Consider the following 13,159-nt stretch of genomic DNA (forward strand, 5'->3'; position numbering starts at 1 on the left):
TAAACAATATCATAAAAAAAAAAATAAATCGCAATTAAATATTTTCTCCAAATCGCACAGCCCTAACAGGAATATAAAACTAAAATATATTAATACACAATTTGTTTACTTTACTCTCATAAATGAAAGAAATGGACCCTTAACATAAGAAACAAACAAACAAACAAACAAACAAATAATAAAAAAAAATAAATAAATTAATAAATAAGGGTGGCATGGTGCAGTGGGTAGCGCTGTCGCAACACAGCATGAAGGCTACCCCTGATTAATAAAGGGACTAAGCTGAAAAAAAATTTAATGGATGAATGATAAATAAACAAATAGCCAACCATAAACATGATGTGGAAAACTTTTGGAAAACTAATCTATCAAATGCCATAGAAACCCTTAACTTAGAACCTTAGAAACTATAATGTTGCTGTATTTTTAAGGGTCATGTGATATCACCAAGCACTAGAATTGACAATGCTGAGATTGACATCTCATCTAAAAGGGATAATTCATCTTAACATAAAAAATTCATCATTATTTACCAATCCAGATGTTGCTTTTCATGATCCATGCATAAGGATATTCTGAGAAATGTAAGCCAAAACTGGCTGTTCTTTGTACTTTTCAGAGGAAGAAATACAGGTCTGGAATAATATGAAGTTGAGCAAATGATGACAGAGTTTCATTTTTAATGAAATCATAACATGGGAGAATTGTCAGTTTGAAAGTGAATTTTTCACGCCACCAAACAAAATTGCAATAATAATGAGTGTTTAAACACTGCCCCATCTGCCATTGTTTGACAAACAGCCAGTTTTGCTCCAAAATCAAGTCAATGGTTAATCCAATTTAGCTGTGCTAGGCTCATCAAGATGCTCAAATAACTTTTTTAGTAAAACATTCAACAAATGTCTGTCCAACAGATGCCTGAATTCTAGAATTAAAAAGTGTTTAATATTCACAAAAAGACACAGTAAGTTAAAGTATCAGAACTGAGCCACGTGTTTCATGTTATTCCCTGCGAATCAGGACTTATGACGACAACCGGACCTGATGCCAGCCTTCATTTCTCTGCTCTCTCTCTGCCTGATATGTCACAGCTGCATTAGAAAGCCGTCCCACTGGCTGCCCGGGAAACGGGACGAGGCGGTGAAGAACGGGATCAGCTGCCCCCGTCCTCCCCTCCTTACTTACTTCTCTCAACAAAAGCTCAATCTCACACACAAACCCTCCAAAATGAACTGTTTGCTAAGTTGAAACGCAGTGAACAGACCAAGCAAAACTTAACATGCGTCTTACCGTGGAGGTGGTGGTGATGGTGGTGGTGATGGTGGTTTTGCTGGTTGTTCTCCAGGCCGATGGGGTTGCACGCCCCCAACTCGGCCAATCTGCGGCTGGTGGCGGACAGCTCGGAGCGCAGGTTGGTCACCTCCTGACTGGCCGACTGGATGGCCCCATCGATCCGCTGAGCCAGCTGCTTGTTGTCCTCCATCATTTTCAGGATTTTGCCCTGAGAAGCAAATCCACACAGAGGGGCATGGTGTCAAGGGCTCTGTCAGGGGGTAGAACAAGCCACGGGTCCCCCTTTATCCCTCCTCGCCTGCCACAGTTTAGACCACACATACACAACACACGCCGGAGAAGAGGAACAAAAAAAATCCCAAGTCAGACTTCCCTCCTCCTTATCCCAGCAAAAAAAGACCTAATCGCTACCTGTCCTCTGTGAAAGAGTGCCAAGTGTGCGATAGAGAGAGAAAGAGAGAGAGAGAGAGAGAGACGCAGTGGACAGGCGAAACAGCAGTGAGACAGAGTTCCCGCTGAAAAACTGCGCTCCAAGCAGCTGCTTCCAGAGAGAACACAGTGCATTGAGAGATGACATGCTCTCTTTTAAACGGAACGTACCATGTGCACCAGATTTCTGGGGGGAGAGAAGTAGGGAGCTGAAGTGCAATGTTTCTGGAACTCTGTGAACTGCGAGCTTCGCCTTGAAGATCCACCACTTTTGGAGCAGTTTGAATAACGAGTAAGATCTTATATCTCTGAGAAGGAAAATGACACTTCCCTTGATCCCTTGACAAACACTTGTCAAGCTGGATACATCTATTCTCTCGGACAAGCAGGCTCCCACCCCTTTCCCTTTCTTTTCATAACATATTCATTCTTTTGTCCCTGGGAACGGCTCCCCCGCTCTTGAGGTTGGGGATGGGGGTGTGTGGGTGGAGAGAGAGAGGGACCGGGCAGAGCTCTGGAGCCCTGGACACGAGGGACGGCTGTTAGTCCGGCCCCCTGCATACAGGAAGTGCAGAGAATTACACTGAATGCAATCAATCTCTTCACAGGGTCAAAAGTTTGGGGCTGATTTTGAAAAGCCCTCTGGTCTTCAGAAGCGGACCTAAAACGCTTTACCCTTTCCCAGAAGTCTTGCGCAACAGATTGAAAAGTCTTATGTCCTTTAAGGATGGGAAGAAAGCAAGAAGCTCCTATGATGTTCAATAAAATGCTGGGCTACAGTACAAAAGTTCTTTAGGGATCTTGAGATCATCTGGAACTTTATTTCATCTGATATAAATGTTTAGCCTTTTGAACATCTAATTCTTAATTAAAAGACATTGAGAAAACTATAATAAAGTATGAATTTTGTTAGGAATGTCCCGATCAGGTTTTTTTGCTCTCAAGTCTGAGTCCGAGTCATTTGATTTTGAGTATGTACCAATACCGAAACCCGATCCTATATTAAAAAATATATATATAGATCCATGATGTCCCTTATTTTTTATTTAATTCAGCATATTTTAACATTCAACAAGTCTGTTAACAAACAGAGCACTTCAGTGAGGTAGCTTGAACAATCAAGTAATAAAAAACACACATTTTTCACTTTTGGACTTTAGTGCAACAGTAAATATAAAAAACAAAAGCATATAAAAACAAATAGCACCTCAACTTAAAACAATCTCAAGTTTACATATCTCACAGTTTGCTATGGTAATGTTGCTGTCATCAACTTTATAATACCTACAAACCGCAAACATACTTGCGCCTTCCGCTTCAATCTGCTTCCGTGTTATACTTTGCCAGCATTTAACCAATAGCATCTCTACAACTAAGTGATGTCTATTATAGAGCTGTTTCTGTCTGAAGTCAAAAAAGAGACCGAACTGTTGCATCACATATCCATAAATGTGTTAAAAAATAATGAGAATATATATATATATATATATATATATATATATATATATATATATATATATATATATATATATATATATACACACCAGTTCTGTCTGGTTCTCAAATCTGATTGGCTAATAGCCGTGCGATATTCTGCAATATCAGAACTCCTACAGCCTCTTTACCTTTTGTGTATTACTCCGCCCACATACAGCCAGCAAAAAGCAGACACTACAGATCTAAAGTTTAAAAGATGCACGCTCAACTGTTTAACTGTCGGCTTATGATTTGAATCCGGAAGAAAGTAGTTCCACATACAAAAGGGTTTTTGAGTCTCTCCATGTTTGGTTTTGTTTTTATATACACAATTATGCCGTCAAACTGTTGTATAAACACAATATCACACTCATAGCAGTGCGATATGGCTGCCAACGCACGCCTCCCACCAGTGCCGATATACAGCCATATCGCACTGCTATGAGTGTGATATTGGTCATTTTTATATATATATATATATATATATATATATATATATATATTCAAGTCCTAATACTGTCTGATTCCAATCAAGTCTAAATCATGTGATCGCATCTGGACATCCCTAAATTTTGTTTTATATGATTCAAGGTTTATATGCTAACTAAAAGGGGTCAAATATTTTTTAGATTATACAAAAGTGACTTGCATTGCATTCAATTTGGGCATTATATTTAATGCATTGCTTTAAAAATATTATAATAATAAAATTTAATCAAATCAAATAAGTCATTTCATTCAAAATAATACTGTCAAATATTCACTTTTTTAAAGGCTACCCTGTTGATATGAGCTTGTCAATCCTTTTCAAAAGTCTTTAAAAATATGAAGCTGTCAAGTGGAATGCCTGTGTAGTTAAGGAAAAGATAATGAATTTTACATCAAAGCTTTACTTGAGCTTAAATTCCCACAAAATTTATGTGAAAAACCAAACTGAAACTTGACTAAAGTATATGTGCATTTAAAATAAATTGCATAGACTGCCTATCATCAATTTTCAATTGAGGACAGAAAAAAGCCTAATTTAACCCTTGCTTATGACTATAATCAATACCAGCTCTTAAAACAGTGGCTTTTACATTCCCCAGACAAACACTGGATGAAAATGAGCAAAATCACTCGATTTCTACAACAAATTGATGGGGTGTGAGTGAGAGAAGCAAATTTGGTGAACCATTACACCAAAAAACACAGCGAACACCTATCATTTCACGGCTCTGACTGAGACAGTTCCTCATTGGTATTCATAGGATGGGATGCCAGAAATGAATGGGGCACAACATTGGAATCCACACTAAAAACAGGCATTAAAATATGACAGTTTATAACAGGTTTCTGCTACCAGTGGGATTTTATTCGCATTCATCCTACTCAAGATTAAGAGATGGCTCAAATACAATGCAACAAAATAAAAAAAGTTGCAAAGTTTTTGTTCAAAACTGACTGATTTCCATCAGAAATGAACTGGAAAGAGCACCGCATGTGCTTTGCTAACACCATTCATGCTGAGGTTCAGGCTGCAGCTGAAAAAGCCAGCGAGGCAGAGCTTTGTTTTCAAATCCCAGCCCTGAAACCACTACAGTCACTCAAAAGAAAAGAGCAAGAGAGTTAGAAACAGAACCAGAAGGAGTGGTGGAGACACAAAGAAAAAGGAGCATGTTTGGGAAGATCTAGTTTGGTGTTTCATATTCTGTGGCTTTTCCATTCTGCAAAAAGAGAAAAGTCTTATTAAAAGTCACCTCCATTGAGTAAAGCACACCAGGCCTTACAAAGGACTCAGGGTGAACAATGCTGAATGTCAGTGGGAAAAGACAAAGGACAGGAACTGGACAGCTAACAGTTGTTCTATGGCTTTACAACAGGGCCTTTCCCCAAGCTCGGCTGTTGTCACCTGCCTTTTGCCAAGAATATGCGCAGGCTGAATTTGCTCCAAACTGAGTCAGCTCTGCAGTTAAGAGTGTTTTTATGTTGCCTTAAATTACCAAAAAAAAAAAAAAACACATAATTGTCAGATGATATGAGGTCTGGTTTAGTGGTTTACAAATAGACTACAAGCTTTACTTTATTAACACACTTTTGAAGATAGTCAAAGCAAGTAAAAATGATGCTTTTTTACATCTTAACTTTCACCCCACCTTCACACACATGTGATATATGCATAGTATACATATATAGCATTATACTATATATATATATATATATATATATATATATATATATATATATATATATATATATATATATATATATATATATATATATATATATATATATATATATATATATATATACACACACACACACACACACGCAAGCATGCACGCACGCGCACACACACACACACACACACACACACACACACACAATACCCCATAATGACAATGTGAAAAAAGATTCTTGAAATTGTTGCAAAATTATTAAAAATAAAACACCTGAAAAATCACATGCAAAGAATTATTCACAGCCTTTTCCGTGAAACTCTAAATTGAGCTCAGGTACTTTTTGTTTCCACTGATCATTTTTGAGATGGTTCAGCAGCTTAATTGAAGTTCACCTGTGGTAAACTCAGTTGATTGGACATGATTTAAAAAGGCATACACCTGTCTATATAACGTCCCAGGGTTTACAGTGCATGTCAAAGCACAAACCAAGAATGAAGACAAAGGAGATGTCAGTAGACCTCCGAGATAGTTTTGTGTTGAGGCAGAAGGCTGGGGAAGGTTACAGAAAAATTTCTGCTCTTCGAAAGTTCTAATGAGTGCAGTGGCCTCCATAATCCATAAGTGGAAGATGTTTGGAACTACCAGGACTCTTCCTAGAGTTGACCAGCCATCTAATCTGAGTGATCGAGGGAGAAGGGCCTTAATCAGGGAGGTGATCAATAACCCAATGGTCACTCAGTCTGAGCTCCAGCCTTCTTCTGTTGAGAGAGGAGAACCTTACAAAAGGAAAACCATCTATGCAGCAATCCACCAATCAGGCCTGTATGGTAGAGTGGCCAGACGGAAGATACTCCCTGCCTGGAGTTTGCTAAAAGACATCTGAAGGACTCCCAGACAATAAGAAACAGTCTGATAAGACTAAAAATTTAACTCTTTGGAGTGAATGCCATGCATTAGGTTTGGAGAAAACCAGCCACCGCTCATCACCAGGCTAATACTATCCCTACAGTGAAGCATAGTGGTGGCAGTATGCTGTGGGGATGTTTTTCAGCAGCAGGAACTGGAAGAGTAGTCAGGATAAAAAGGAAAGATGAATGCAGCAATGCAGATACATCCTGAATGAAAACCTGCTTCAGAGTGCTCTTGACCTCAGACTGGGGCGACTGGAATGGAGTGGTTTCACAGCAACTTGGTGAATGTCCTTGAGTGAACCAGCCAGAGCCCAGACCTAAATCCCACTGAACATCTCTGGAGAGATCTGAAAAATGGCTGTACACCTTCGCTTCCCATCCAACCTGATAGAGCTTGAGAGGTACTGCAAAGAGGAATGAGCAAAAATTCCTAAAGACAGGTGTGCCAAGCTTGTGGCATCATATTCAAAAAGACTTGAGGCTGTAATTGCTTCCAAAAGTGCATCAACAAAGTATTGAGCAAAGGCTGTGAATACTTACGTGCATGTGATTTTTTTCTGTTTTTTTATTTTTAATAAATTTTCAACAATTTCCAAAAATCTGTTTTCACATTGTCATTATGAGGTATTGGGTGTAGATTTTTGAGGAAATACATGAATTTAATCCATTTTGAAATAAGGCTGTAACATATGTAAATGTGGAAAAAGTGAAGTGCTATGAATTATTTCCAGATGCACTGTATAGATAATTAAATATATATATACAATTTTGATGTTACTTTGTGATGGCATTTTGCAAGTTAAACTTATTGCTAATGACAATTTGTTACTTTTTGATTTAATGACTAATTCGTATTAATTTGTTCAATCTCATTCATACATTTTAGTATAATTTTCTCAACTTTCAGTTAGAGGTAGGGTTAAAATCTTAATTTTCATACTAATTAAATCATGTGAATATGTACGAATTACCCACCTTTCTGACAATACATAAAATAGACACATTGTGAAATTGGACTGGCCATTTATATAAATATCTTAAATGAAATATGTGTATGTTCATTTATATTACCTATAATTTTAAATTTATATATGCTCATATAAGATGATATATCAGATTTCATCAGACTTTTGTATAGGTCTGTATGCATACGAGGTCACAATTGCATACCTGTCAACCCTCCCATTTATGCCAGAATTCTCTTGTATTTTACCATTCTCTCTTTTACCATTATAAATTCTATTTTCCCGTATTTCTCCCAAATTTTTTATTTTTCTATGAAAAGTGAAAGTAGCATAAAAGACCCAATCTCAAATTTGATTAACTGCAAGAACTGTTCAAGAGAATTGTGCTTTCGCTTTATATTGGCATGAAAACATGTAGAAATAAATATAAAAACAGTTACGTTCACTCTCTTTCCATAAAAGGTTTGCGTGGACCATCATCCTTCCTATGCAGTCTCTGAATCAGTCATGTAAATCAGCCTTAATGTTACTGACCGATAACATTAATAACAATAACAATACAGTGCATAAAAACACTGTTTCCAGATCAGTTTGTGTATACGCAATTTGAAGAGCAGCGAAAGTGATCAGTTTTGGATTTGGATGTTTTTAAACAGACAAATACATTCAATAATATGTAAAAATGTCAGTTCTGGTGTGTTTTATTAGTGGGTTTTATTTTATTATCCCGTGTTTTTACATCCCAATGTTGACAGGTATGCAAATGTAAAAAATCTTCATGACCACAAACTATTCAATAGTACAAAACATAAACGTAAAGCTTGTAAAGTGTCCACCAAACACATCAATGTAAATGTATAGTTCAAAAATTCAAATATAGTCAAAAACCTATTTAAAATCTGTCCTTATTCTTTAAATGTGTGAATGACTTTAGTTAGTGATAATACCATTGATACCCCAGAACATGAGCTGACAAAAAGTGAAAGAAAGAGGCCCGTGTGAAAGTCTCAGCACTGAGCTACAGCTTTAACTGATTTTATAACACATTTTTATGAGATCGGACACACGGGGAATTGAGACCCGGGAGTATCATAAAGGAGAGAAGGTTCACAGGAATATCCACACGGCTCTGAGAGTCATTAGTGCAGCAGTTCAGCTGAATTCAGGCTCTCAGGCTCAACGCTGACGGTGGCTGGTATGATCTGCAAATTGGATATCAGATCACAGAACCAGGCTACATATACTTCTTAAAGATGTAGAAGTAGGTCATGCACTTTACATTTTATCACCCGTTTCACTCTCATCTCCAAAGAATGAAATGAATATTTCAGCCAAAAATGAAAATTTGTCATTAATTTACTTAGCCTCGGGTCATTCAAAATGTAGATACTGTACATTTTTTCTTTAGTAAAAACATTAAAGAAGAAACCATTTTCATTGGGCACTCATGTGTTGCCTCAATCTATAAGGTAATAACTGTGTTTTGCCTGTATAAGTTTATTTGACTTTCAAAATGACAATAATTATTGACTTGCATTTAATAAATCCCAAATGAAATTATTGAATGCTCTTCCTTTTAAAATCTTTAATAACGCACCAACTTTGGATCACTTCAAAAAGTTGGTTGAGATGTATTTATTTAAGCTTGTTTTTAATTCATAGTATTTAATACTGCTTTTTTATTCATCTTACTGTAGCAGTAAGCTTTTAAAAAAGTGCATTAAAAAATGCATTGTTGTTATTTGTATTATTACAGTTCCATGAATAAAAACAAACTTCTTTAATATTGTACTGCAGAACCTTTGTTTACTACCTTTTTAATACTAGCTATCTAAAATGCTAATACTATTTCATTAGAGAAACATAAACAAATGGCTAAGTGCTCTGGTTATGACATATCAGACATAATTCAGTGCTAAGTAAATTCACAATACAAAAATACCTTTGATAAAAACAACCATTTGAGTTGTAAAGCAAACAATAATAAACAGATAAATCTGCTAAAAAGCTTTCATATTACTTGCATGTGAGTTGGATTGTGATACATGTGAATCGATGGTTCTGAAACCATATTAAATATCAAATTAGGTAAATCCCTTCACTAAATAAATTCATTTTCAACTCAAATATGTTCAAATATTAGTCAACACCGATCACCAATTAGTCAATTATTAATCACTTGGTGTCTATTTCCCATTGAATTTACATTGTTTTAGGCAATGTTACATGCATAGAAGCATTTTAAATGCAATTAAAGTGTCTTCTTTAATGTTTTCAAATACAGTTTGTATAAATAATGTTCCATCACTGAGTGTAAGAGATATTTATGTAAAGATAAAACAACATACTTTATTTAACCTGGATTCATTAAGAAAAACTGAATACACCTGATCATACACTACCTGACAAAACTCTTGTCGTCAATCCTAGTTGTAAGAGCAACAAATAATAACTTCATTTTGTAAATTTTTCTGATGAATCATCTGTTGAACTGCATACCAATCATCACAAATACTGCAGAAGACCTATCGGAACCTGCATAAACCCAAGATTCTCACAGAGATCAGTCAAGTTTGGTGAAGGAAAAATTATGGTTTGGAATAACATTCTGTATGGGGACGCGTGATAAATCTGCAGTGTAGATGGCAACATCAACAGCCTGAGATATCAAGATATTTGTTCAGCAGGATAGCGCTCCCTCTCATACTTTAGCCTCCACATCAAAGTTCCTAAAAGCAAGGTCAAGATGCTCCAGGATTGGCTAGTCCAGCTACCAAACATGAACATTATTGAGCATGCCTGGGGTAAGTTGTAGAGGAGACAATGAAGATGAATCCAAAGAATCTCAAAGAATCTTGATCTTTAAGAGTCCTGCAGAAACGATTTCTTTGCCATTCCAGATGACTTTATTATTGTTATTTGAGTCATTGCAGAGATGTATGGATGCAGTCATCCAAGCTTATGGGAGTCATACACAATATTAACTGTTTTTCCACGGCAGCATGGCTTTATATTCTATACTGGACATTATTTCTGTTAAGTGACAAGACTTTTGTCTAAGCAAAGTCAGACCTTACTGTCCTAATTAAATAATTTAAAATCAAGGCATAATCATATTTTATTTTTCTAAAATAGGCATAATAAAAGATAACAAGCCACTTCTGATAGTAAGTGATCAACTAAAAATCAAGTTATTATTTGTTGTTCCTAAAACTTGGATAGGCGACAAGGCTTTTGTCAGGTAGTGCATATACAGTATAAATATATAAAAAAAAATTTGAAGGATAGTGACAAAGTATAACGATTTTAAAAAGACAATTAATTAGTATTTTGTCTGACAATACATGACTGACAAAATTTTTGGTAAATAAACATCATTACTCTAACAACATTTATTGCATTTCTTTTAATAATCATGATAATACTGAATGACAGTCAATGAATTTTTTCCTAAAAATGACACAGTCTGATGTTACAGACCAAATGCTAAATTAAAGAAGCAAACTAACTAATTACAAAAGCTATAATAACCCAGCATCAGGTCATTATTCAATGTCGGCACACCCACTGACAGAACAAAACCACGGTGCATCTGCCCCTCTATCGAAAAACTTTCTAAATAGCTGTTATTCATCTGTTCGTTCATTTGGTCACAGGCGTAAATAGCTTGCGATTAAGCAAGTGCAATTAAAACAAGATATTGATAAACGGCCACGACAAGAGGCTGGTGTGGTTAATTGAATATCGACTCGTGCCAGGTACACTGGAATATTTTTTTTTTTGTTTTGCTCTCCAAAAAAGAGAGAGAGAGAGAGTTTTGTAATCACAGCCAAGTTTTTATAAGGCTCTTATCGGGGTGCTGTGTGAAAATCCTTCGCCTGCCAATTCTGTTTCCTCACTTGTGTCAATGTGCGTGTGCGTGTGTATGTGTGTGTGTGAAAGAGAGAGAAAGGGAGTACAGAGAGATCATGGGCATGTGTGAGGTCAAGGGCTCTTCCCACAGACTCACACACCATTGAATCAATGCACTAACAGTGTGCCCAAAAACCACAGGAAACAGCAAGATCATTTCCTGTCGAGGACTTGAATTTGTTGATGAAGAACTGGCTAAATTTAAGCACTTTTCTAACTTGTTGTTATAACTGTCTAGATGAGGAGGATTTGTTGTTTTTGGGACATGACGTGAATAAAAAATATCACAGAGCGCTAAAGAAATATTTTATATGATATACTGGAGAGTGGTTGACATGAGCTGTTTTTTTGACCCTCATCCAATCCAGTCTCTGAGGAAATGTAACTATTTTATAAGGCAGTGACTTCAACTGAATTTGTACAATTTAAAATGTATGATTTTCGTTTTTGATAGTTCAATGATTTCAAAAATGAGTTATTAGCTTCTATGTAAACGTACAAATTACTTTACAGCCAGCAATTCTCCAACATCTAAAACAGTTACAGTATCAAATGTCATGAGATTTTGTGGTCATCCTTTTTGTCTTTTCTACTTTATTTCAAGTGGTTCTACTGTGACCATTTTTTTTTTAAGTTAGAAAATAAATAAACTAAGTAAATTTAATATATTTCCCAGTGCTAGGTTGTGGCAAAAACTATAGAATACACAAGACGTGTCACTCATATCGGCTTGTTAAGTGTGACATCACGCAAAGCGGCTTCTGGGTCCAAGCGCTATATCAAACTGTATTGGAACACTCAACAAATGGTAATAATAAACGTTTACAATGCAATGTAAAACTTTCAAAAATCATGATCACAATACTGTATATATAATCAAGCCTAATATTCAATAGCCAGAAAGTGATTATTTTTTATAAATTGTTAAAATATTCGTGTTTTTGATGCAGCAAGTCCAGAGACTGTTGTGTACACCATGATTTCATAAAAAAACAAATCACTTTATTGTGAGATGTGACTAAAAAGACATGTGACTAAATTTGTCATAAACAAATATTTTCTAAATTCAAACAAGTAGCATCTTGAACCCGGAAACAGATTTTGTTTGATTGAAATGTTTAGAAATGAACCTTATGTTGTTTAATTTTACCGGTGTTTCCAAATATGTAATGTAATCTTAAGCTTGGCTAACAGTTTTGGAGAATTTGATGTTCCCCATTTAGACAGAATGCCCAAGCATGCTGCCCGAAACGCGTTTCAAACATGGCTGCCGAGTGAAATGACTAGCCTTAAAGAGACTTCGGTTGCGGCTGGAAGTTTATCAGATGCATAAAACATACTGAAATAGTTGGCGGTTCATTCTCCTGTGGCAACCCCTGATAAATAAAAGACTAAGACGAAGGAAAATTAATGAATGAATAAAATTAATTATATAAATATAAAATAACATATAATATTTTAAAAAGCTATTTATTTTTGCAAATGTATTTTTTTCAAGTTTTTCAAGCTCACAATTAATTGACCAAATATACAGTAACACTGCAAAACATATTTGTGATTATGAGTCATATATTTATTACTAAACCAGCTGCTTATATTTGAATATATTTTAAAATCTAATTTATTGCTCTGAAGGCAAAGCTGTATTTTTTAGCATCATTAATCCAGTCTTTGGTCTCAGATAATCCTTCAGAAATCATTGTAATATGCTGATTTAGTGTTCAAAGTAATTAATTACACTTAGTTTAATATTAATATTTTTTATTACAATTTTAAGTTAATATTAATTATGCTTACTATTTTTAGTATAGACCATATACATTATTTGATAAACAGACACTTGAAAATAACAGCATTTATTTGAAATATAAATTATATAATCTAAAAAAATCAATCAGTCTATACTGATAAATGACAATTAATTACTTTAGAATAAAGTAAACTTTTACTTTAGCTACACTATATACAGTACATTGTATTTACTGTATAGAGAATACAGTTTTCAAAAATG

The 13,159-nt window shown here is 35.4% G+C and overlaps 1 protein-coding gene across 12 annotated transcripts in view; it reads right to left on the bottom strand.

Annotated features, from left to right (window-relative positions):
- kaznb (kazrin, periplakin interacting protein b) overlaps positions 1-13,159 on the bottom strand; it is a 325,903-nt gene that overhangs the window by 184,025 nt on the left and 128,719 nt on the right. For 7 of the 12 annotated variants that reach the window (XR_012386897.1, XR_012386896.1, XR_011017122.2 and 4 more), the window contains exon 4: positions 1,291-1,501. Coding sequence is in view for 8 of the 12 variants with exons in the window: in XM_017358249.3 (XP_017213738.1) it covers positions 1,291-1,501 (211 nt within the window). In the remaining 4 variants the exon portion in view is untranslated. Of the gene's footprint in view, positions 1-1,290; positions 1,849-1,893; positions 2,079-13,159 lie in introns of those variants that run through there. The other 5 variants (XM_073916124.1, XM_073916125.1, XM_073916128.1 and 2 more) reach the window with 3 other exon arrangements.

This window comes from Danio rerio, chromosome 11 (assembly GCF_049306965.1).
Source record: "Danio rerio strain Tuebingen ecotype United States chromosome 11, GRCz12tu, whole genome shotgun sequence".
Classification (NCBI taxonomy): domain Eukaryota; kingdom Metazoa; phylum Chordata; class Actinopteri; order Cypriniformes; family Danionidae; genus Danio; species Danio rerio.